The sequence below is a fragment of the Nycticebus coucang genome, chromosome 5 (assembly GCF_027406575.1).
Source record: "Nycticebus coucang isolate mNycCou1 chromosome 5, mNycCou1.pri, whole genome shotgun sequence".
NCBI classification, from domain to species: Eukaryota; Metazoa; Chordata; class Mammalia; order Primates; family Lorisidae; genus Nycticebus; species Nycticebus coucang.
In genome coordinates this window covers 104308558-104335535 of record NC_069784.1, presented here as the reverse complement: position 1 = coordinate 104335535, position 26978 = coordinate 104308558, and the positions used below count along the sequence as shown (strand labels likewise).

The 26978-nt window shown below is 39.5% G+C and overlaps 2 protein-coding genes across 5 annotated transcripts in view; both read left to right on the top strand.

The window, feature by feature from the left end:
* Positions 1-23973, top strand: part of SOGA3 (SOGA family member 3) — a 46860-nt gene extending 22887 nt beyond the window's left edge. Inside the window, exons 5-7 of one of the 4 annotated variants that reach the window (XM_053590405.1) lie at positions 14499-14570; positions 20824-21999; positions 23868-23973. In XM_053590405.1, coding sequence (XP_053446380.1) covers positions 14499-14570; positions 20824-21999; positions 23868-23870 — 1251 coding nt within the window. In that variant the 3' untranslated portion in view covers positions 23871-23973. Of the gene's footprint in view, positions 1-14498; positions 14571-20823; positions 22000-23662 lie in introns of all 4 variants that reach the window. The other 3 variants (XM_053590406.1, XM_053590403.1, XM_053590404.1) reach the window with 3 other exon arrangements.
* The window catches only part of KIAA0408 (KIAA0408 ortholog), a 40784-nt gene continuing 37673 nt past the window's right edge, over positions 23868-26978 (top strand). The window contains exon 1 of the mRNA XM_053590408.1: positions 23868-23974. The gene's annotated coding sequence lies outside the window, so the exon portion shown is untranslated. The remainder of the gene's footprint in view (positions 23975-26978) is intronic.

Genomic DNA, 26978 nt, shown 5'->3' with positions numbered 1-26978 from the left:
TCTACCAAATGCTTAATTATTAGCCTTAGTTTTTAGTATTGCTATTTTTACATTTTTACCTTTGCTTTCAGGTATAATTTGGATAGGTAATACATGATAGCTTCATGTGATATTAACCAAGAATTCTGTCAATTTGAGTAATAATATGAAAAGGGTAAACTTTTGTTTTAAAAAATACTTTAGAAAACAAATTTGGTTCATCTATAATCACTTTCCATAATTTCCTTAGAATGTGTAATATTTTATTACTATTGCAGTGATTTCTCACGCTCTGATGTTCATGCATGTATTCCCCAGATAGTTCTTTATTATTTGTTAAATTACTACTACATGAGTACCTCTTAATTACTCTCACGCCTGTAAAAGACATTTGCGCATGTGTGCGTATTCCTCAGCATTGTCATGAAACTAAGCAAGTTATTTAGCCTGAAACATGACGCTTTTGTTTGAATTAAATTTTCAGAAATTTAGTGCTTGTCCACTTAATCCAAAATTACTTTGAAATAAGATGACCAATCTGATCAAACACAAATCACTTCCATAGGATAACAAGATGCTCATTAATATAAAGTAAAATCAAATTGTAACATATTTTAATGGGAACGTGTAATAGACTTCAAATGGTGTATTGATATATGGATAAAGATTATAAAGATTCTGATTGTCCTTGTCTTTTAGAATTCACTTAGCAGTTTTTATGATATACTGACATTTCTTCCAGAACCTAAAACACATACATATATACACATGTATGTTCTGACACATATATGTACATATTCACATGCACACATATGCACACACCTTCATACACATTTGCTCTACGAATATATATGAATAATATAGTCAAACACACTCCATGGAGGAGTTATTAGATTTTAGAAGATTGAGTTCAGTTTTTTACCATTTTAAGTATTCTGTAATCTGAATTTCTTATGAAACCAGTTACTTTCTGCCTGTACTTTCCTTATCCTTAATAATAGAAAAAGGCCAATTCCCCAGGGATAGTTGATTATTATTTTATCAAACCAAGAAAACAAAATTTTTTTCAATCCATTTAAGATTTTCAAAGGAAATATTCTATAAGCCTGCTTTATTCATGATTTTTACTTATGCAGGTAGAGGTTACAGAAATTGGAATGGTGTTTCTGTAAATTTGTAACAAGAAGTTAACTCGGTCTTTTTCTGTGTGTGCCATTTGCTTTAAGTTACTTCAATTATGTCTCTAGTAACTATTTTACTCTTAATAAATCTAAGCAGAATCATTTTTACTAGAAAGATATAAGTAAGGACAGAAAAAAAAATTGGAATGGTGTCAACATACTAGAGTGATAAATGTAAACTGACTGACCAGATGACATTTAATGTGAATAAAGATCATGTCCTACAATTTGATTTTTATTTTTTAAAATTTACACACATACAAAAGGAGTGAAATAAATTCACAGCTATTTACACAAAAAGGCTTAGGAAATTTAGTTGACCATAAGCTCGGTATGAAATCATGTCGTATGAGGAATGCTTTAAAGAACCAGGGAGTGTACGTAGCCCAGAGAAGAAAGCACTTGATGTCACGGCTCTCTTCCAATGTGCAAAGGGATCTCAGACTACTTTAAGGGATTTTTAACTTTAAGTTTTTTTTTTTTTTTTATTAGGTCATTACTGCATTTATGGGGTACAGCGTGCTGATTTTATATACAATTTGGAATGTTTACATCAAACTGGTTAGCATAGCCTTCACCTCACTTATTTAATTGTTGTGTTCAGACATTTATACTCCACTCTTAAGATATTTGACATGTACTCTTGCAATATGCACAACAAGGGAGGTCCCACCCATTACCCTCCCTCTACCTGCCCACCCCTTCCCCTCCCCTCACCCTCCTCTTCTCTCCTTTCTGGGCTATAATTGTGTTTTATGATTCATATGAAAGTGTGGGTGGACCCATGAATGGATTAATAAATTGTGGTATGTGTACACTGTGGAATACTATGCAGCATTAAAAAATGGAGACTTTACCTCTTTTATGTCTACATGGAGGGACCTAGAAAACATTCTTCTCAGTAAAGTATCTCAGGAATGGAAAAAAAAAATTCAATGTACTCAGTACTACTGTGAAACCAATTTATAATCACTCACGCTTGCATATGAAAAATGAAACACAACTATACCCTAGGGTGAAGAAGGGAAGGGGAGTGAGAGGGAAGGGGGGGTGGGTTGATAGAGGGTTAGTAGGGAGACCACACCTATGGAGCACATTGCAAGTATAAGTTGGATCTATCAGGTGTAGAACACAAACGTCTTAATGCTGTCATTGGGTAAATGAGGTGAAAGCTATGTTGATTAGTAGGATGTAAGCACTCCAATTTGTACAAATAATCAGCACATTGAATCCCATAATGGCATAAATGTATTTATGATCTATGTACAAATGACTTAATAAAAATAAAAAAATAAAAAATAAAAACCCAAAAAAAGAAAGTGTGGGTGATTATATATTGGTTTCACAATAGTACTGAGTACATTGGATATTTTTCTTCCATTCTCGAGATACTTTACTAAGAAGAATATGATCCAGCTCCATCCATGTAATAAAAGAGGTAAAGTCTCCATTTTTTTTTATGGCTGCATAATATCTCAAAACTTTAAGTAGTTTTGACATCCAAATAAAGACCATTATATCCACCTGTAAAGGGAATGCTTTGCCTGCATCATATAGTAGCCAGCTCCTGGTCACTGGAAAAACACAGGCAGGGTCTAGGTGGTGGACGAGGATTCTTGTAAGGCACTGAAGCTTGACTTTCTTGGACCCTTTGCCATTAGCAGTCCAAGGCAGATTTGAAAATGGTGAGGTCACTAGAAGTCAAGTGAGGTATGTAAATGAGCAAAGCTGTCTATTAAAAGTGACAGGGCAGACCACAGCATGTCTCAGTATTCACTTCCAACCCAGGGTTGCCATGCTGTAATCTGGACCCAACATTACCAAGTCTTCTAGTTGTTCAAGTGAAACTGGAAATACGGATTTTTCCACTGTAAATTGTTCACATTATGAAATTTGGCAACTATTTCTAAAACTTTTAAAGCATACTTAAGGGCTATCATTTTTTACCATAGTCCAGAAATTACCCCCCAAAACTTACTTCTACTCTCTTTGGTGTGAATTTTAGACATTATTGAGTGTTCTGACCTTCACGTTTCTATTGTGAAATATCTTAAATGCATACGCATAAAGAACAATTTCTAATTATCCCTCTTGTTATATGCACCCCTTAGCCTCCTGCCATCTTGTAATGGCACTTTCCAGGCATATTTCTTACAAGATTCTGAACCTGATACAGCAAAGATATTAACATCACTGCTTTCATGAGTCAGAAGTAGGTTGAGGCACAATGTAGAAAAAACTGGACAACTCATTCTTTCAAATTATAAATGCTGGCCATGGTTTTTTCATTGCCTAATTATAGACAAAGGCTGTAAAGAACTCTGGTTATTGCCCAGCCATAATTTTGTAAATGTGTTTTAGTTGCCAAATGTGAGGATGATTAAAACCCAATCCATCAAAAAAATCAAATTAGAAGAGAATATGAATCTCTGCACTTGCTGATGTTATCCATAGCTAATACATGGATGTTTGCTGTGGACCGAGTATCTAAGGCATAGATAGATTAAATAATATTTTAGTGATCATTATTTCAAAAGTTATTAACCAGGTTCTTAGATTTTAAAAAATCTCAGGTGGGAAATCTCCCAGTCTTAAATCCATTTGCTTGAGTGGAGCTTCTGAAGCCGTTGCATGATGTTCATCCAAGTATAATGTATGTTGCCATTCCTCTTTGAAAGCAAGGTGTTCTTCCTTTGCGATAATTTTATTATTGTTAATTTGGCAGATCCTCTACAAGTTATAGCATGCTCCAAAAGAAGGTTTCTTCAATGACAAAAGAGTAACTTGTATTAGAAACTGTCTCACTAGTAGCCTGGAGTCCCTGGGGAGTCCTGGACAGACTTAGAGAATACAGACACTGACTCTCCCTAAGAATCCATGAAATGTTTTGATCATATAGTATGAACCACACAATGGAAGGGAAGCAATTATTGGGTCCACGTCTGACTTTTAAAGGGAATATTTTCACAAAGATCTTGTAGGCCTCAATGATCATAGTTTCTTCCCAATTCTACTTCCTGCATTTCTAGAGTAAACACATCCGATTAACAAGAGAGGCCTGTATTTCTCTTCAGCATTTTACTCTTCAAGTTTCTGGCTTACCTAAATTTCACTGAGGTAGTTATGCAGAACAGGTTTCAATCTAAATGCATTTGAGCATTATTAGCATGCAATATACTAGGAGAAGATCAGCGGTATTCTAAAATAATAATTGGCACTGAAGAATTAACTACTTTTTTTTTTTTTTTTTTTGAGACAGAATCTTATTATGTCGCCCTCGGTAGAGTGCCGTGGCATCACTTGGCTTAAGCGAGTCTCTTGCCAGCCTCCCAAGTAGATGGGACTACAGGTGCCCGCCACAATTGTTGCAGTTGTCATTGTTGTTTAGCTGGCCCAGGACCATGTTCATACTCACCAACCTTGGTGCATGTGGCTGATGCTGTAACCACTGTGCTACAGGCGCCAAGCCAAGAATTAACTTTTTTTTAAAGAAAGAAGACAGTATACAATTCTGTGCATCCTAGGGCCGTTCAAAGCCATTTGATCCCAAGGTGGTAACTCTCAATCCCTATACAGAAAAAGATTAAAAAGTTTTCTGGTTCAATACCATGTTTTACAAAATTCACACATTAATATTCCTTAACAGCAAAGAATTTGTCTAATTCTGTAGTCAGCCTGACCACATTGCCACCAAAGGTAAAGGATGGAGAAACTAAGGAAAAGAAAATTCAGTGGATTTGTTTATTTAAAAAAATCTTAAAGAACGTAACCCCAGCTGTTTCAATTTAGCATTAGATCAAAGTTCTTAGAGCACAAAAATTATTTTTACAGCTTTTAAGTTTCTTTTATTTAGGCATTCACTGGAGATAAAAAGAAAAAATAAGTTTGGCAGCCTCATAACTTAGATAATAGGAATGGGGTCATAATTCAGATGATAGGAATGGGGCCTAGGCTTATAGGATGGAGGGAGGACATAGTGTGTGGGAAAAAAAAGGTAGAGTTCTTGGTTGCAGATCCTAGTCTGCTCGTCCTCGGCATGCTCAGATGTATGCCACAGACACTTTCTCACCTCTGACGTGTACCTCTGTGACCATCGCCAGGAGGAAATCTTCTCCAAGAATGAGAAGTCCACAATTTTTATTTATTTGTTTGTTAGTACCTTCTGGGAACAAATCCAGATTTAAATTGTTGAGCTATTTCCTTTCCCATAACTGCCAACATCATTTCCTGGAATAGGTAAATTAATATAACTTTGGGTTTTTTTTCCCCTTTCTCTATTATATTTGTTTATACTTTCTGGCTTTCTTAACTATCAGAAGTTTGGAAAAATCTTATCTTTAGATGGCAATTGAGAATTTTCTGGGTATATAGTGTAGCTTACTTTGTATCTGTTTTTATATTTCAACTCTGTAAATTGACTTAAGAAGTCCTATAAAAATTAAAGTGATTTGTCTTCCCTTGCCTAGGAAAGCTACAGAAACAGAAGGACAAATAGAATTTGCTAAAACTATGGGTGGACTTGACAGATAAAAATTAGAAACATGGATCAAGGAAAGCGTGTTAATATGTATATATCACTTCTTCTTAAAAATAAAGACTAAAAGCTAAGTTCACACAGAAGAAATGCTTCAAAAATGTGCTGATTCAGAGCCAGTACTGAGCATGCACGTTAGGATGAAATTTATTAACTTTTTACTCATAGCAGGCCTCTTGTGCTAATTGAACACCTGTTTTTATTAAAAGAAGCATCTACAATTTGGAACTGAAAGGTGAGATTTTAAAATAATTTATTTAAAGCTCAGTTTTATTTAAAAAAAAAAAAACTGTTCTGGAATGAAAATACTGGCAAAAGCAGGGGAAAAATAAAAGCAAGGAAAATGCATTGAGCCTTATTTTCCCGGTGTTTGATTACCCTCTCACTCTTTCTTCTGGCCTTTTATACTGATTTCTTTTTTTAATTTTGGTTTTCTGGGATTCAAATAAGGAATATTTTTCATAACTATGGCCTGAGTACATTAGCCTAATGTCTTTTTCAATCCCAGTAGTGAGAAACGTTTGGAAAATGGATTAGTGGGCTATTATTGTATAACAAGGCATTCCAAAAATTAGTGGCTCAAAACAACATCTATTTAGTTCATAATTCTGCATCCGTCACTTGGGTTATTGTCTTCTCAAATACATGAATTTATGCATGACTTTGTGGTCAGCTAACAAGCAGCTGAGGGGGCTCTGCTTCCTCCAGTTGAGGGGCTATTGGCTGGCAATAGGAGCAGTGGAGTCACTCTTTTCATCAAGCAGGATAATTCCAACTTAAAACATGGGGTAGCAGGTTTCCAAAAGACAGTGAGCAGACATGTGCAAGATCTCTCAAGGGTAGACTCAGAACTAGTATGCCATCTCTATCACCACATTTTATTCATCAAAGCAAGTCACAGGACAGCTGAGTATGAAAAAGTACCAAAATAACCTTTCTTTTGGAAGGAGCATGTTACAAATGGACCTGCCTACTGGAGGGAAAAAATACAGCTAGTTTTATAAAGCGTTTACCAAGGAAAGCCTAATTCACTAGTAAAAATCTTAAGTCTGGTATATAATAGATGCTAGTTGGAGCTCAACGTTTTGTCCTTATGCCCATAATTTCCAAATGAGTTTTTGGAAACTCTTGGTGAATTATATTACATGGAAAATAACTTAGTTCACTTGAGAATTATGACATATTCCCAAATGGACAGAAGGTGTAAGAATCAGAAGAGTCATTGACTTGACTTCTGCCCAAGCACTCCTTCCATGAGTAAAGGCAAAAAGAAGGCCCAGGCCCTTGAGAAAGCAACTTGGAGAAGAGTCCCTGTGACTTGGGCTTCAGGGCAGGACAGTAGAGCAGAGGCTTCAGGCACTTGGAGGACGAATAACCACAGAAGAATTAAGGGAGACGCCAGGCACGGTGGCTCACACCTGTAATCCTAGCCCTCTGGGAGGCCTGGACGGGTGGATCATCTGAGCTCAGGAATTCGAGACCAGCCTGAGCCAGAGTGAGACTCCGTCTCCAAAAATAGCCAGGCATTGTGGCGGGCCCCTGTGAGTCCCAGCTACTCAGGAGGCTGAGGCAAGGGGATCACGTGAGCCCAAGAGTTTGAGACTGCTGTGAACTTTGATACCATGGCACGCCACCAAGGGTGACAAAGAGAAACTCTGCCTCAAAAAAAAAAAAAAAGAAAGAAAGAAAGAAAGAAGAAGAAGAAAAAAAAAGAGTTATGGGAGAGGAGCTGATGAGTAGAAGCCACAAAGGCAAATAAGCCATAAGAATGTGAGGAGCAGACATTCCTCACAAAATGACCCGGAGAACCAGAATCTTAATTTACACCACTGATAAAAATGGATTGGTAGAAACTAGGCAAAGCATTAAAACAGAATGACAGTACAGTCACCTGCAGTATCTGTGAGGGGTGGAGGGGATTGGTTCCAAGACCCACATGGATACCCAAATCCATGGACACTCAGGACTTTTATTTAAAATGGTGTAGTATTTGCCCACAACTTATGAATATCCTCTCATTTCCAGACAGACAGACCACTGTAACTTTTCCTGGGTCTTGAATAAGGCTGTTTTACTTATCATTCGTGTGTTCACTGGAGTAGTGCTTTTAGTATCCTTCAAGATCTTTTCCTTTGCATTTTTAGCTTGGCTGTTTGGTGCAAGAGCCATCTACCTTTCCACCCATCTCAGGTGACATGCCTTCCTCACTAAGCTTAATCATTTCCAGCTTTTGATCTAGCTTTGGGATTTTTAAATTAACAGGCCTGTTACTCTTCCTTTCTTTTGAACACTTTGAGGCCATCATAGAGTTATTAATTACTGTGTCTCAGAGAATCGGGAGGCCTGAGGAGAAGGTGAAGGGGAACGGCGGGGGGGCAGTCTGAACACACATACACACACAATTTATTGACTAAGTTCACTGTCTTATACGAGTGTGGTTCATGGCACCCCAAAACAATTGCAGTAGTAACATCAATGATCAGTGATCACAGATTACTAGAACAGATATAATAATAATCACAAAAAAAATTGAAATAATGTGAGAGCTACTAAAATGTGACATAGGGCCATAAAGCAAACCTATGCTGTTGAAATGGCACTGACAGACCTACTCAATGCAGGTGCCATAACCTTCATTTTGTAAAACATGCAGCATCTGTGAACAGCAATAATGCAAAGCACAGAATCAGGTAGTGTACTTGTACTTTAAATCTTTTCTAGATTGCTTATATAGTCTAAATGCCATGTAAATAGTGTTACACTGCATTTTTATTTGCATTAGCCTTTATTGTTGCATTGTTATTTTTACTGCTTTTTTCCCAATTATTTTCAATGCACAGTTGGTTGATTCTGCAGATGTGGAATTCACAGAGACAGAGGCCAGCTGTATTATAGGTCCCATTTTAAAAACTCTTCAACTCCTGCAGTTTTTGTGCTTTAGTCTCTTCATTGAAAAGGTTGAGACATTTTGATTTTTCCAGATTTAAAGGGCACTTTTTATGTGGACCTTTTAAAATAGACTTTTAATTATGTGTACATTTTAACCACCTGCCAACTTTTAGTAATACTTCCAAAACAAAACTATGTAAGAAATAAGAAATAAGTTGTTTCCTCATTCAACTGATATTGGCTGAGCGACTCCTTTGGGCCAGGTGTATTTCTAGAGCAGGGGCTATGCTGTCACAGAATCCAGTACTGAGAGACTACCCATGGGGCTCACAGTGCTGAACGGAAAGACAGACGTGGAACAACAAGGACACCAGTCAGATGGTGAAAGGAGCTGGAGAAAAATAAAAGCTGGGTTAGGAAGACGGGGAGTGTGTGGAAGAAGAGAATGGGAGAAGTCCTCGTTATTTTATATGAAGTGGAAGGTCTCTCTGATTAGGGACCTGAAGAAACTGTGGGACAGGTCACAAGAGATTACAGGGAAGAGGTCACTGGCAGAGGAAACCATAGCCCAGAGTCCTCAAATCAGGGTCATGCTTGGCATGTTTGAGCAATGCAAGAAAGTCTGTGACACGAGGGCAAAGAAAGTGGGGAGGAGTGTGGTTGGAGTGCCTGTCTGGGACGAGAGGTGGGGTGACAGCAGGGAGGCGGTTCACAGCCCCCTACACAGCCTCCCAGTGTAGTCACCCTGGGAGCTTTGCAAAAATTCCTAGGCCCAACTCCAAAATCTGTCTTCTGGGTTGAAGCCTGGTAAAGCCTTTCTAAAACATTACCAGAGGAAATCTAGTGTGTAGTCAAGGTCTGGTACGCCTTAGTAACATGTGGCTCTGGTTGTGAGCAAACAGAACACTGCTGGAGGACTTTGCAGGGAAGAATGACATAGCCTGATCGTTCTGGTATCTGCCTCTCCTTCACCCATGTTCTCCTCCGGCCCCCAAGATCATGCCTTGGTATAAAGCTTAGGATCCTGCCTCGTCCTTGTGGGGAGAGAGTGGAGGATGAGGTCCTAAGTGCCTCACCTGTCCTGCTCCTGCCAGTCTCTTTACTTAAGTGTCTAGGATATAAAAGGGAAGGAGGAGGACACCTAGGAACAAGCACCCTCCTGGTTCCTTCCAAGAAAGGTTGGAATTAGAGCTTTGGCCTCTTTCAGTTTCCCTTTAGCTTTCAGTCAGTGATACCCAGGCCTCCTTCCCAGTGTGGCCCTGAAGCCTCAAACACTTACAGATTGACTGTGACAACCAGTAAGTGTGTGTGTCACATCTGCTGGGTAGGTGTTGAAAATCCAAAATACTCGGAACGTGTGTAGTTTGTGTAAACTAGCACCACAGACCCACACAGTTATGCTCTGTTGCCACAGAGAAGGATGCGCTCAGAAAGAATATATTTTCTAAATTGCATTTTTTTCCTTTGGGGTAACAGTACAATGAAGTTGTTCAGAGTGAGAACTCTGAAACTGGGTAACTTGCATCCTGATTCTAACACTTTCTAGCTGACTAGTTTATTTTTTGTGTGCTTCAGATAACGGTGTCAGACTCATAAGGCTGTTGACAGATTAAATGAATGAAAACATTTAAAGTGCTTAGGAAAATGCATGGCATATATTTAGTCCTCAATAAATCCTCAATTTTAATTCCTCTATAGTTTCCTTTCGATTTAATCACCATACAACATAGGGGACATTTATATACATTATATACATTTTGGTAGCGTTTCAATCATGTTATCCTCTGTTATTTAATTTTAAGTAATTAACAATTTGGTCCATATTCAGAAGTGGACCACATTTCAGTTGAGAAAGGCAATCTCAAAAACATTTTCAGAACACAAACAATCCATTTTATATCATTGCTGTGCAAACATAATTATTGGCAAAGCTTTCTGATTCCTGACCTTTGCATGATAAAAAGAATAGCAGTTTCTTTTGGACAAGCTGAGGCTGGGAATGCAAAGAATTAAGAAGTAAACAAGAATTGTTTCCAGTATATTTATCTAGAGAACCATCTAAGGTGGGGGTGGATGACAGGGGGGTAGGTGACACAGTTTTATCCTCACAGGAGAGGGACAGTTTGGACTTAGATTATTTCTCTGACTTTCTCCAACCATACGAATCTGTCATCTTTCATAATTGTCAGAAAATTTATAAAAACTTACTGGGATATGAAAAGATGATTAAATATTTATTGAAGATTTAAATGTGATATTTGAAGGTACTCATAGCCCTAGAGGCACTTTAAGAGCAATGTACCTTTATTCAAGGGGAAACCTTGTTTTTTTTTTTAGATCTTTACTTGAGTTTAATACTGCCCCTTGAATGATATTTAATAAAAGGAAAATAGAAAATTCCTCTTAGGAAAGAATGTCCTAGTTTCATCACTTCTCCTATATTAATTTATAGGTCTCGTTTTGACATTGCCCACAGGATAATGTCTAAATTTCTCAGCTCCACAAACTGACCTCAATATTTTAATTTTCAGGGTCGTCTTCGGCTGAATCTCTACAAAGACCCCACCTCCTTCGTTTCTTTTCAGCCGTCAATACACCTTTAAGTCACGCTCATTCCTCCGTATCTTTACTCCTAAAACTGTTGCTCAACTTTGTTTCTGATGAAATTTTGCACGTCTTTCAGACATCACTTCACTTGGATACTTTTCTCTGATTTCCCATATGTGGAATCAGCTTCTTCCTTTCCTCTCTTAGTCCCTTGTTCTTTCTTTATTGCCCTTAGTTAATTCTGTCTTCTGTTTTAACTAATGGCATCTTTCTTATCATCATAAATAGTTAGCTCTTCGAGGAAAAAGTAAAATATTTCTTAGTTATAAGTGTTTAGTATCCAGGACCACATGTATAACAGAATCTGAACAAATATCTGTGGAATGAATAACATATAAATAACATTTTCAGAATCAGAACATACTATTTTTCAAAACACTTGCCTGTCACTTTCTTATCTCATGGTAATTCGTACTGCACCTTTGTGCCCTTTTGTCTTCCATGATGGTCTCATCATGACACTCCTTGCTTAAAACCCTTCAATGATCCTAAATGACTTTGCAACAATAATTTGGCCTGAGTGAGATAAAATTCAAATTTTATTGGATGTCTTTTAACATCTGGTTTATGCTTTGAGAAAATCTCACATCACTCTTCTCCTCACACTCCATTATACCCAGACTGAAATTCTTTGTGACCCAGAAATGGTTTTTCTACTTGGAATACTCTTTTCTTCCCTTCCCTTTCTCTCCATCTGTCACTGGCTGCCATTCATCACCGGATTCAAGGTAAGATATTTCATTCTGGAAATTATCTCTAGATTCCCAAACCATCTCTGGTTCCAGACTGGATTAAGCATTTCTTCTTGGTGATCTTCTAGATAACAGTTAGAGATCAGAGAGACTTAGGTTACTATTTGCTCGTGCCACTTGCCAAGCAGTAACTGTAGACCATTGCAAATTGTAATATGCATCAGAACAACCTAGAGAGCAAGTTAACTCATAGATCGCTGGGCCACATCCTCAGAGTTTCTGATTCAGTGAGTCTGGGATGGGTCTCAAGAGTTTGCTTTTCAAAACAACTTTCTAGGTGTTTTGAACATCTAGATGATGCTGTTCTGGGGAGCACACTTTGAGAACTAATGCTTTGGATAATTTATCTACCTCCATAAGCTTAGATTCAGCCTCTGTAAAAGGCTAAAAGGGATGTTTAAAAAAACTAGTTAAGATAATGCGTATAAAGTGTTTGATATGAATTAGTGATCAATCAGTGCAACTTAATATTATTTTTATATTATCATCATTTTCATTACAGTATATTGAATTGCAGACTGAATAGACCTTGCCAAATAAATAAGAGCTCCATAAATAGCAGAGATCATGTTGGTTTTCTAATTGTGCGTTACCATATGAAAGGCATTGGTAGTTACTAAATCAACATATAATGGAGTGAATTCATTTTTTTTTCTTTCTTTCTTTCTTTTTTTTTTAGAGACAGAGTCTCACTTTATCACCCTCAGTAGAGTGCTATGACATCACAGCTCACAGCAACCTCTAACTCTTGGGCTTAAGCGATTCTCTTGCCTCAGCCTCCTGAGTAGCTGGGACTACAGACACCCTCCACAACGCCCGGCTATTTTTTTGTTGGCGGGGGCCAGGTTCGAACCTGCCACCCTCTGTATATGGGACCGGTGCCCTACTCACTGAGCCACAGGCACCGCCCAATGGAGTGAATTCAAATGAAAGCATTCAATAAATATTTAGTAAGACAACCTGAGTGCTTCCTGTAGGTAGTGCCTACCTGGGATGTCTCAGGTTTTCTGTGCTGCTTGCTGTATTCTTGGTGTTCTTGGGACTGTTTTCGTTGATCAGGTTCTAAGTCACTTTTAGTTATAGTGAGTCAGTCCCCATAGGTTTTGCTTCTAAGAAAATTATACGAGCAGTATATACAGCTTCCTTCTGTAAAGATTTAGAAATGATTAACTATGTGGACTATTTTTTTTTTTTTTACGTGGACTATTCATTTGTCTCTACAGTTTCAAGTTCATACTGAATCAAACAGTTGCAGCCGTGTACCCCCTGCTCTCTGTGCGTGAACATATGCCTTCATCTCCCGGTGGATATGGGCTAGAAATTAACATGTGAAGAAGTTAACTGTCAGTTCTTTGCAAATTCCCAAATCTTCCTCTTGCGAAAAGCCTTTCCTGCTTCTACTGTCTGTCTATACCCCCGTCCTTCTCTTTGACTTCAGAGCCTCTGATTTTATACTAACTCCTTGGTTCAGCAGTATTTTGTCACCATCTGCCATGTGGCAAGCATTATTACTCTCAGGGTGGTGATGCCAGCTAAAACAGTTTCTGCTTCACAGAATCCAAAGCATGACATTTATAAAATTATAGATCGTAATTCTTTTATTTTCCTGTCTCTCATGCTAAATTTGAACTTTCTGAGGGTAGGTACAATATCTAAAAGAACTTTGGGTCTCAGGCTCAGTATCTTATATATGGTAGATTTGTACATGTGGGGAATTATTATTTACATAGAGACACCCTTCTTATTATATAGTGTGAGAAATGCAACTGAGTATCAAGAGCCATAATCTGCTGGTCCATGAAACAATGTGGCACTAAATATGCATTCTTTGACCTACAAGGGTCGTTTGTTTGAATTTTATTTAGGATTGACTAATAAAACGCAGGAGACTTTATAGAAATCCAGATTTCTAGCTTCTCTTGAAAAATCCCCAAATCCCACATTCCTGTACTTTGCCAGTAAGAGAATCCACTTCAGTCCACCTGCTCCCTGAGCTAAAGCACATCCTCTTTTATCACCGCACCCCTACCATGCCCTGTCGTGTTACGTGTGTGTGTGTGTGTGTGGGGGGGTGTTTGTGTGGATGTGTGGCAAGGGAAGAATTGAAATTCTTCGAATTCTGCACAAATTCACTGTAAGTTTGTCTTTATAAGCTTATAGCAACCTAATTTCAACATTGGAAATAATAACTTACTCCCCTTCTTTAGTGATGGGGGAAGCTCACAAGCCATTTGCCTTCATTTGAACTTTATAGTCCATTGAGTCATCAATCGAAATTTTGTCTGAGCTGTTTTCCTGCATAGTCATGGTATTTCTGTATATCTCAAATTAATCAGATAATTTCCTGCTACAGTCTATTGGAATATGTATCCTGGTCCACAGTAAAAATATATCTAAACCTTTCTGGTTGGTTTGTTTTCCTTCTTTATGATTCTTGAACTTTGGTCTTGGTTTCATCATAGGAGTTTAGGACACTTAAAAACAAAATAGAATTCAAATTTTACCTTAATTAAAATTACAGTTTACTAAACCAGATGTATTCCTTCTTTGTTTCAGTTATCCTTAAAAAGAAGAGGAAGCAAAGATTTGCCAAAATCTGAAAAAAAGGCTCAACAGACCCCCACAGAGGTACGTAGAAATAAAATTTCAAGTATCTCAGATGTATATAATTAGCTACTTGTACAGACATAATTTTTTTTAATTTTCTACTTTAATCATTATGGATATATAATGGTTATACATATTTATGGGGTACATGTGATATTTTGATACAAGCCAATTGGGGTGCTCAAGCATTCGTCATTTCTTTGTGCTGAGAACATTTCAATTCCCCTCTTTTAGTTATTTTGGAACAGTACCTTATTATTAACTATAGTCAGGCTTTTGTGCACCATAATGGTCAAATAGGCAAAGTAAATTATGCACATCAATTAGGTAGCTGTCGATACGGGTAGTATAAAGCCACGCTGATATCCCCGTTATACTTGCTTTTACACTGTAAGCAAACCGCAACATGCCATTAGTGCTCTGTGTTCTGCCGTATTTAAGACCTGTACCCACAATGTTAATCTTGTTCTTTCATAATTAATAAGGTCAAAAGAATGGCTGTTCCTATAGTATCAGGGGAAGGTAAAGAAAGGAATGTTGTAGTAAGGGATGGCAGAAGGGAGAGAAAGGCTCATGCTGTCTTCAGAGAGCCCTAGAATGAAGTAATTCTCTGTGCCAGTGATTGGAGAAGCAAAAGAAAGGAAACGAAGGAATAAAAATAAAGCTGACAAGATGTACTTAACACGGGCTTTTCTTAACTACCTTAGAAACAGCCACAGTAAAGACTAGCTCTGCTTTTGGGGTGAGCAGAAGGTGCTGACGGTTGTAAGGAAGGAGATGTTAAAACAATGAGGAAATATTTGGGATAGAAGTGACATTAACACATAGCTAGATACTGACTTTTAAACATGTAAGTTGGAATCTGTTTAACTAAATGTATATTAATACCCTGGTTTATTTTCAGATGATATAAATCTTCACCCTTTAACTAAATGTATTTTAAAAATACACTTTAAAAATTATTTCAAGGTGTTTTCTCATTAAACTAAAGTGATATTTAAATAATGGAAATTTGGCAAAGTTTATTTCAGTCATTTTTTGGAAGCCTACCATATTAAATGTATATTAGTTTCCTTTTCCGCTATCCCCTTGCTCTCTTCTTGGTTAATTTCCCTCCTGCCACTTGTACAAGAACAGTTGTAGGCCTCAGGATTTCTAGAATCCCAGACAGTCTTATGTCAAGATCTTAACACTTTTTTTGTACCTTGCTCCCTGTTTCCTTAATAAGTCAAATATGCTGTGTCACTACAGCTTTTTTATTCTCTGGTTTTGCTTTGTCACCTCTCTCTAAAGATGAGGCTGTGGCTCATTTCATGCTGCCGTGAGTCTTCTTACCATCTTTGTTTAGGGGGTAGATGCTATAAGCTCCGAGTTCTAAAATCTTAAGTTGGCTTATTTAGCAGTTTATTGAAGAAAAAACAAACCACATTTGTTCTATTCTTAAACTTCCTATGTTAAAGTTTACTTTTTCATTAATATTCTCTAATCCAGGAATTCTCAAATTCTAAGCTGTGTGTTTCTGGCCTCGTGGACTTCCACTCCACATGCACGGGCTTAAGGGGACCTTTTTGCAAAAGACATCTACAGCTTTCGTTAGCGTCTCAGGGGGCCTGGGACCTTAGGAAAGTCAAGATGCCTTATCATCCGCTAGCTTTTGTTTCATGAGCACGAACTCCCTGGGATGTTTAGACATATACTGTTGGGTATTTGAACTCCCTACTATCATTCCCAACACATCTATTTTCACAGGTTATGACCTGTCACTTTGTTTTTTTTAAGACAGAGTCTCACTATGTCACCCTCCATAGAGTGCTGTGTTATCACAGCTCACAGCAACCTCAAACTCTGGGGCTTAAGCAATTCTCTTACCTCAGCCTCCCCAGTAGCTGGGACTACAGGTGCTTGCCACAATGCCCAGCTATTTTTTTGTTGTAGTTGTCGTTGTTGTTTGGCAGGCCTGGGCTGCATTTGAACCCACCAGCTCCTATGTATGTGGCTGGTGCCCTATTCACTGAGATACAGGTGCCGAGCTGACCTGTCACTTTTCAAACATCCACCCCAGGAGATTGATCAGACTGTCCCCAGTAGGATATCTCAATTATAAAATGGTCCATTTTTGTAAAGTTACAAAATGATTCTGTTGCTCAGTCAAGGCTGAGGACCACTGATCCACATACGTATATTCCTGCAAGCATCACCTTCTGTTAATTCCTGTTTAGGTGTTCATCTTAGCCAGGGTATTCTGTAGACAGCACCCATCTTACTCAGCTTTACATGGTCTGTATCTAGTGTCCGGCACCCTGCACGTGTGTAATACAGGCATGCAGTCCCCGGGTTCCAACAAGATAGGTTCCATAGGTTTGTTCTTAAGTTAAATTTGTATTTAAGTTGGAAGAGGTACATTTACCTATTACCTGTAAAAGCTTCAATTCATAAGTGCAAGTCATACATCAGTCAGATATTTGTAACTCAGGGATTTACTGTAATACCCTCTGTTCATAAGTTTAAGTTGTATGTAAATCGGATGTTTGTAACTTAGGGACTGCCTGTACATATCTCCCTTTTCTAGATCGAACCACACGAAATTGCCAACACGCTATTGATTTTGATCTACAGAAATGGCGATTTCATATGGTCCAAGCTACCATATCCGTATAGCTTTGTATTTCATTTTGTTATTTGCTTCAGCTTCTTTGATCTATTCCTTGCATATTCCTCCAGCAGCAGTGACCTCATTTACTGGGAAATGGTATCGCATAGCGATTCTGAACTGTAGCTCCAGGGCTAGGTTGTCTAGGTTGAAATCTCTGGCCTATACCAGCTGTTACAACCTTTGACAAGTTACATATTCCTTCTGTGCTGCTATTTCCTCATTTTATAAAACGGAAGTCATAATAGAGAGTTGTTGCACAGATTAAATGGGTTAATATACGTAAATGCAATTTAGCTTCTAGTAGTGGCTCTTTAAGTCAAAGGTAGGCTTAGCTTAGTCTTTTTCTGACCATCATCCTATGTTCCCTTCCTCATAATCATTTGTACCTTCTTATGAGTGAGTGAGCAAATCTTTAACATACACAAAAATAAGAAATAATTGGCTTCATACCTCAGAGCATTTTAATCTTTCTTACCTACCATTCATTGTGGAAAATACGAGCAAACATTTACTGCTCTGTCACTGTGGGCCAGCCATTTCCCATACAATCTTCTATTTTTTTAAACAATTATATATAGCAATGGTTCTCAACCTTCCTAATGCCGCAATGTACTTTCCTTGTTAAAAAGGGGTCACGACCCACAGGTTGAGCACCGCTGATAAATAGTATTTCTATGCCCAGTTCCAAATTCAGCTTGCAATAAATTAGGTTATAAAGTGGGGACACAGGGCATGTTGGCAGATTGGGTTCTCAAGCTCTTTGCCTTGCAGAAATTAGCAGGCTTTGCTAAAGAAAAAGAGTTCTTTATAAATGAAGAAAATGATTATCGTGCCCATCGTTCTCTTGATGTAACTCCTTCCCTCACGAGATGCATAATGACTTTATTACATGCAGAATATGTCTGAGTGTTAAAATAATTGTTATGTTTTCATTTCTTCAGGCAAGAGAGCTCATGTACACACAAATCAAATATTCTCTCTCTTTTTTTTTTCTTGGCTTAGCATAGCCCAGTGAAGTGTTATTCTGCTCCAATCTGTAGCTGGTGTCACACCCACTGCTGTTTTGGTTAGAATCAAACTGCAGCATATGCATGTGTGTGTATATATGTGTGTGTGTGTATATGTGTGTGTGTGTATATATATATATATATATTTTTTTTTTTTGCTACTAGCAAATAAAGGCCTGGCCTTGCAGTCAAGGACTTCCATCACCCATGTAGCCCTACCTAGCTTGCCAGTCTTATCTATTCTGACTTTTTAATACAACCTAGCTTATTTGTATAAATGTATTTGATATTTTTGGTCACTTTTCGATTCAAACATTGTTTCTAATTATCCACCTACATGATCTTAGACTTCCCCTCCCAAACCTCTGATCATTTCTTATCTGTCTCCCTTTCTTTTCTTCTCCTGTTTGGTTACCTCTGTGACCACTGCAGGAACTTCAGCCAGCCCCTCTGTGCATCTCATTCGCATTCCCTCTGTGGACCTGAGTTCTCCAGGTGCCAAGCTGTAATCTTTGTAACCTTGAGCCTGAGATTACATACGCTGTGGATAGATATTTCCACTCTGTATCCTTTTGCTGATGCACCTCAAAGATAGCAAGTTAAAAAACTTAAGCCCATGTTATTCCCACAAAATCTGTTCTTTGTTCATCCTCCATCTCTGTTTTTGGCAGTACAATCCAGGGAGATACCTAAACTCAGAAATCTAGGGTTATCTTTGATGCTTCTGATAATAAAATCTTAATACTAGAAAACATTTTTTTCTTTGTGGCCATGGGTGTTTTATTAGGTCAAAATAGGTCAAGAGATCTGCTGGACATGGCAGTTAATGTGTTAAACACTGTGATATGCCCTCGGCCTCATCCTCACTGAGTTAGTGGGAGGGTCTCCACACATATCTCCTGTAGAGCTTCCCTCTACCCTTGTGAAACGGATTCTCCCATCAAAGCTGTCTGTGACTCAGCCTCTCAGCCCCTCTGTTGCTGCTGAGGCTCTCTTGTCGCTTCTGGCTGTGCTTCTCTCCTCTTCTAGAGGAAAGTAGATAAGCCAACACATCTGGCTTTGGTTTTACTGCCTTAACGTATTTTTCTTCTTTCATGCTTCTTTTCTAGAAGCAACATGTGCAATGGAAAGAATATGAGTTTTGGAATCAGCCTGAGTACAGACTGTGCTCTGTCATTAGTAATTTGTACTCTGCTGTATGAATAAACCTCTCTTACTGGTAAAGGGGAGGTCTTGTAGGGCTGATTTGGGTTTTAATGATACAAGTTATATTCAGCCTGTGCACACCCAGGCTGAAACCCCTGTATTCTCATCAGTAGATGGGAGGACAGGAGACCTGTGCCCTGTTCTCCATCTTTTCCATTTCAAAGGCTCTGGGCCTTATTTACTGAGCATCTCTGACAGAAGTTCATCATTCTCCTCACCGTCCTCACCAAAGGTTGCTCCTTCTTTAGCAGAATGCATGTCAGACACAGGTGATTCAAAGTACTATGTAAGGCAGGCATTTTTATTCCCATTTAAAAAATGAGGAGAGCAAAGTTCAGAGAAGTTACATGATTGGCCCCAAAGTGCATACTTAAAAGAGAATTTTGGGAACCTGTCTTTGTGAGGTATGTCCTGGGACTTAGAAACATGCTTCTAAAACAGGTCTCAGGGAAAGAGTGGATTTCCACTTCTCGTTTTGTACTTTTCTGCTTAGTTGACAATTAGGCTTTGAATGTTGTGATAAGAATGTGTAAGAGGACCTTTTACAGATTCTTCTCCAGTATCCTTTCTCCAGCAAGATCCACCTTATCCATTTCAGATTTGTGGGAGTACATCCTACTTTAAAGGTGAGCTATATGGAATACCTAACAGTTTCTCTGTGGACCACCTGTTCCAAAAAGCCCTTTAAAAGAATTCTCCTTTGAATGAATGTGGAGGGCAGATTATTTCTTAGATAGCATAGTGCTTATGAGTCTGAGCCTTAGTTTCAGGCAGACCTGAATTCAAATTTCACCTTTGTCCTCTGCCACTTGTTAGCTGGGTAACCTTAAGTCACTGAACATCTTTAAACTAGGAATTTAATACTTACAACCTGGAGAAGCAGAACCAGTGTGTCATGGTGGAGCTCAACAATTTACTTAAGTAAAACTTAAGTTTACTGTGAAAATTAAATTAGATCATCTATGTAAAGAACTTTACAGCATCTGGCTTAGAGGAAATGTTCAATAAATGGCAGTGAGTGCATATCAACCATGTTTCCCCCAGTGAATAGGGTTTGCATTTATTACAGTAACAGCAAAATAAACAAAAAGAGCTCTGTTGAAATGACCACCAATGGTTGGGTACCTTTATAACACATAATCTCTGAACAGTGATGAACACAGTTTTTCTCTTTCTGTATTCCTTTTCCTTTTTTTTTCCCAGGATGTAATATTGTCCTAACCTAATCTCTAATTTGCCAAAGATGTGAAGTGATTTGAAGAAAGTACACAGCATCTATTTTCCCTGTGTGTCAATAAATCTTGATTGCAGAAAAGCAAAATCCTTTCACAGGTGTCCCTTTTGGGTTGTTGTCCTGATTTGCTTAAAAATGATCTCCTGTCCTTTTCTTTCTTTTCCCCACCATGAGGAGGACAATGAAGATCTGAAATGCCAGCTGCAGTTTGTTAAGGAAGAAGCTGCTTTGATGAGAAAGAAACTGGCCAAGATTGATAAAGAAAAGGACAGATTCGAACACGAGCTCCAGAAATACAGATCCTTTTACGGGGATCTGGACAGTCCCTTGCCCAAGGGAGAAGCTGGGGGGCCTCCCAGCACCAGGGAGGCCGAGCTCAAGCTACGGCTGAGGCTGGTGGAGGAAGAAGCCAACATCCTGGGCAGGAAAATCGTGGAACTTGAGGTGGAGAACAGGGGCCTGAAGGCCGAACTGGACGACCTGAGGGGCGATGACTTCAACGGCTCGGCCAACCCCCTCATGCGGGAGCAGAGCGAATCCCTGTCGGAGCTGCGGCAGCACCTGCAGCTCGTGGAAGACGAGACGGAGCTGCTGCGGAGGAACGTGGCCGACCTGGAGGAGCAGAACAAGCGCATCACGGCGGAGCTCACCAAGTACAAGTACAAGTCGGGCGGCCACGAGAGCGCGCGGCACCACGACAACGCCAAGACCGAGGCCCTGCAGGAGGAGCTGAAGGCGGCGCGCCTGCAGATCAACGAGCTCAGCGGCAAGGTCATGCAGCTGCAGTACGAGAACCGCGTGCTCATGTCCAACATGCAGCGCTACGACCTGGCCTCGCACCTGGGCATCCGCGGCAGCCCCCGCGACAGCGACGCCGAGAGCGACGCGGGCAAGAAGGAGAGCGACGACGACTCGCGGCCGCCGCACCGCAAGCGCGAGGGGCCCATCGGCGGCGAGAGCGACTCGGAGGAGGTGCGCAACATCCGCTGCCTCACGCCCACGCGCTCCTTCTACCCGGCGCCCGGGCCCTGGCCCAAGAGCTTCTCCGACCGGCAGCAGATGAAGGACATCCGCTCGGAGGCCGAGCGCCTGGGCAAGACCATCGACCGGCTCATCGCCGACACGAGCACCATCATCACCGAGGCGCGCATCTACGTGGCCAACGGGGACCTCTTCGGCCTCATGGACGAGGAGAACGACGGCAGCCGCATCCGCGAGCACGAGCTGCTCTACCGCATCAACGCGCAGATGAAGGCCTTCCGCAAGGAGCTGCAGACCTTCATCGACCGCCTGGAGGTGCCCAAGGCCGCCGACGAGCGCGGCGCCGAGGAGCCCATATCCGTGAGTCAGGTACAGTTCTGCCTACTGCGAGCCCGGGCGCCGGCCGCGCTGGCCGCGGAGCTGCCGTCCCCGGCGGGGCGTCTCCGCGCCCAGACGGCCGCGCCCCGCTTCAGGGACGTCCCTGCTCCGAGTCGGCCGCGGGCGGAGCCCCGGGCCCGGCTTCCGCGCCTTGGCGCTGCTCTTCTCCAGGCCTGAGGTTTCCGTACCCCAATCTCTAAGTCACTATTTCCCCTCCGAAATTTAGCACCGTCACCCTCGGTTTTTTGTGTAAAGGTTGAAGGATTTTTAGGATTCATTATTATTATGGAAGGTCAACATTTTTCAAAATGACTCTGCTAACACCTTAAACTGCAAGCCGGTCCTGAATAGGAAATCTTCCAATAGTTGAGTGTTAAGATTTTAAAACATTTCTTTTTTTCTTTCTTTCTTTCTTTCTTTTTTTTTTTATTAAATCATAGCTGTGTACATTGATATGATCATGGGGCATCATTCACTAGCTAAAACATTTCTTGAGCCGGGCACAGTAGCTTGTGCCTGTAGGTCGAGATTGAGGCAGGAGGCTTGAGCCCAGGAGTTCTAGACTGGCCCAGGCAACATAGTGAGACCTTGTCTTTAATATATATTAAAAAAGAAAAAAATAGTAAAAATAGAAAAGGAAAGGAAATCCAGGCAAAAGCTCTGGCAGGCCTAGCTTTTTAAAAATAAATATAACAACTAATCAGGCAATAATGCTGGATACCTGTAAATGTGTGATAGAAACCAGCTGTAAAGAGCATGATTTGGTGTCTAGAGCCCTATCAAAGAGAACAAATGAAAGCCCTCCGTTTATGGTTAAGTTAAAGTAACATGATCATTATTTCCAGAGAAAATCACTGTCAGTTCTGTGGTGGAGAATCTCAGGACTGGGAAAGGAGTGTTGTACTTGAAGGCAACACTAATTCAGAGAAATAGCAATAACTCTTCCAGAACAGGGAAAACCAGTATTTTTCCTCCATCCTGATTTGTAGAGGCACTCCGGATGAATTGGACTGAGCTGCTTTGGCCAGGTATGGTGGCCACTTACAGACCAATGCATTTTGTCAGAGTTAACCACGTGAAAGATAATTAATGAAACAAAACAGGCAGTGCTGTTCCCGCTGGCAAGCCTGGTGTCCTGTATCCATGGGAGAACTCACGGAAGTACAAAAGCGTGCATGGCTTTTAAGACCCGCAATACATTTATTTTTAAAAATCGTTTTATACACAGAAGCATGATACTAGATTAACTGCCTATTAGTTCAACTAAGAAAATTGCAGCCCTATGGCTTAATTTATCTTGCATGTTGCTGTGCTTTGCTATGAAAAAAATAATAATTTTTGTGATAAAACTTGGATTTCGATATGTTAAGGCTTACCTTTTTCTATCTATTGTATCAGGGAATTGGCTTTTAGTTTCCTTGTTGCAGATTTTTGAATACTATGAGCATGTAGTTTTGAAATTATTTATCCTCAGGGGAAATCAGAGTGAGAAGAAGCATTGTACATTAACAAGCTTTCAGATTTTATAAATACAGGCTTAAGGGGGGAGGTGTTCTTCAAGTTGGATGAATACTTAGATTGGTAGATATAAATTTAAGTTTTAAAAATTATTACTAATTAACGCTTCTCTTTGTTTTTGCATTTACCTTCCCAGATGTTCCAGCCTATCATTTTACTTATTCTCATTCTCGTATTATTTTCATCACTTTCTTACACAACAATATTTAAACTTGTCTTCCTTTTTACGTTATTTTTTGTACTGTAAAAATTTCATCATTCACCATTCATTATAGTATTTTCAGTTTGTTTATTTTGTTCATCCTTCAAGACCAGAAGTAAAAGAAGTTTAATTTCTGTAGTAACCAATGCTGTAAAAACACTGAAGACTGCTTATTTCTTTAAAAAGACACAACTCATCTTACCACTACCAAATTCAATAAGAAGCCCAAGCATTAAAATATTTCAGGTAAGGATGTAAGTACCTTTTGTTACAAATCATTGTAATTTTTGCTTCCTTCTTTTACATCTTGATTTGTGCTCTTCTTGATAAATAATTGACAGATTGACTCCCCAAATTAACGAAATCATTCATAATTATTTCTTAGTAGTTCATGATTATGGTAATTCAAAAGTTGATATTCACAGGTTGGACACATTTATAGAAATTATATAGATTTATAAGTACCTTTGTTAGGTTGCTTCAGACTAACAAGGTAATTTTGACATCCAATAAATAACTATGAAAAATACGATGAATAAATGAAATGTGACCTTCATAGAAAATAGTAATGTATTGTAATGCCGGTCTATTCTGTTTACAGAGATATACTTGGAAGCATGAGAGTAGATTAAGTTTTAAATTGGCTCAGTGAGTAGGGTGCCAGCCCCATATACCGAGGGTGGCGGGTTCAAACCCAGCCCCGGCTGAACTGCAACCAAAAAATAGCTGGGCGTTGTGGCGGGCATCTGTAGTCTCAGCTGCTCGGGAGGCTGAGGCAGGAGAATCGCTGAAGCCCAAGAGCTGGAGGTTGCTGTGAGTCCTGTGACATCATGGCATTCTACTGAAGGCGGTAAAGTGAGACTGTCTCTACAAAAAAAAAAACAAAAAAAAACCACACACACAAAAATAAATATCTCCTACTGTATTTGATCAGCTTCCCACCAAACCAGCCACTTCAGCTTTTTCTTATAGCCATATTACAAATCAAGCTTGTTGCCTGGAGTCCTGTCATCTTTCAATAGGTTGCCTGCAGAACAGGACATATGCTGTAAAAATGGTATGTGAATTGTTTAGAGTAGGGGAAAAAAACAGTCATTCTCTAGATTTCATTAAATCACAATCCAAGACCAGTAGCACAGTTCCAGTGGGAGGTGCTCTCAAGATACAAACTTACTTTAGTTTATAAACATGAGCATCCCGCTTACTCCTCATATATAAGGTTGCCTAGAGAGATTCCAGGTACCCAAAAACCCTATTCCGTCTCAGTAGTTTACCCAGTGGAGAGCTGGAATGGGCCAGTGCCACCCAAGACTCAGAAATCTCAGCACTTGTAAAGTCATATACTTGTAAATAATACTCACTGGTTGGTTGGTGGCTATAAAAATCTTTGGTAAAGAGAAATAGCTTGTATCTTGGCAAAAAGTAATGTGTGAAAAAACTTTGCTCTGACACAAAAGTTGGTACTGGTAACAGCCTTTTGAATCCCAGGAAGTTAGCTTGTAACAGACCACAATTTATTTATAGCCTTATCCTGCCAACACTTTCCTTCTCCTTCAAGTATTAGTTAAAAAAACAAAAAACCCTAAACAGCTTCACAGTTGTCTGAAAGTTCAATCTAATATAACTGCGCTTACTCTCTATAGACTTTTGTTTGTTTGTTTGTTTGCTTGTTTTTGGTGTTTGGAGGGAAGTCCTAGAGTGACTTCTCAGTTAACCAACAGTTGCAAGCTGTTGATACGTACTTCTGTGTTTTCATTTGGGAGGTTCAAAGTGCTAGGTAGAACTTCCTTACAAAAATGAATGAAATAAGATAAATCCCATGGGTAATCATTATGATTCAAGTTTACTTTTTTAAAAAAATTATCTCAGGGGATAGTAACCACATTAAAAACCAAAATTTATCTTTTAGATCCAGGTTACCAACTCAAAGAACTGAAAGTCAGTATTTGACGGCTGTATAGAAATGTCCGGAAGTATTGCAGGTTGTCAGAGGGCCTGGGAAACTCTCTGGCGTTAGAGGGAAGAACTCAGAATTTAAAGCTCCCTGTGATTCCACATCACAAATAATTGTTTTGCTCAAATTACTGATACTGTCTTTGTGGAGAAACGTGGTGTGTGATGCAGTTGATACCCCAGAAACATCATGCCTATTTGCCACTCTTTGTGGCTTTCTTTGTCATGAGAGGAATCGAGAACTAAATACCCTGTTTCCCCGAAAATAAGACAGTGTCTTATTTTAAGGTGTGCTCCCAAAGATGCCCTAGGTCTTATTTTCAGGGGACGTCTTATCTTTCAGTAGGTCTTATTTTTGGAGGACGTCTTATTTTCGGGGAAACGGGGTATCTAGATGAGTAGTTCTCAACCCTAATTGCACATCAGAATTTCTGGGCTGTTTTTACTTGGGACCTTACCCCATGCTAATTGAAACTAAATGTATGGGTGTAAGTATTTATGTTTCTTTAAACTTTGCAGAACCACTGCTTTTAGATATTTGGATTATCTGAACTCCTTACACATTCTACATAGCCCCAGCAGTGGTTATAATAAACTGTGTGATATTAGGACATAGGATCATCAGCTGTCTGGGTTTGAGTTGACCTTAAAGATGCAGTGACTCAGTGGATGTCTGAATCCTGTCTAGACACTTCTACTCAGAACAAAGAAGTTCTGTTTCTACACTGGTTGGGGGTGTCAGAATACTCTCCTTGCATTAATACAGGTTCTCAAAACCAAGAAAATCAAAGACAAGTAGGAATAATATGTAATAAAAAAGAAAACCAAGATGAAGAGCGTGAGTGCAAGGTCATACACGCACCTTAAAATTCAAGCCTCAAGATGATCCGACAATACCATGTATGCTATTACGGTAACAAATGCATTCTTAGATGGAATGACAACCATAAATATTTGCAGGGATGGCCCAAATACCTCTGTGACAACTTGTGACCTGAATAAGGAAAGAAAGGCCTCGTCTTTAGATCTCTTTTTAGGAACTATGCATTCTGGCCACAGGGTGGAAGAATTTCATGAGAATCTTGAACCCTGTCCAGGTCCTCTATACATGGGACCTCTGTAAGATACTGGGGAGGAGAAAGTAGCCTGAAACAGGGCTGCCCTGACTGCTGCTCCCAGGTTCTGTGGGATTTGGGATCAGCCTACAGCTCCTCTGAAGTTAGTGAGGCAACTTTACCATATAGTGGAATTCCAGGGAGACTCTTTGCGACTCTTCCCTACCCACTGTATGGACAGC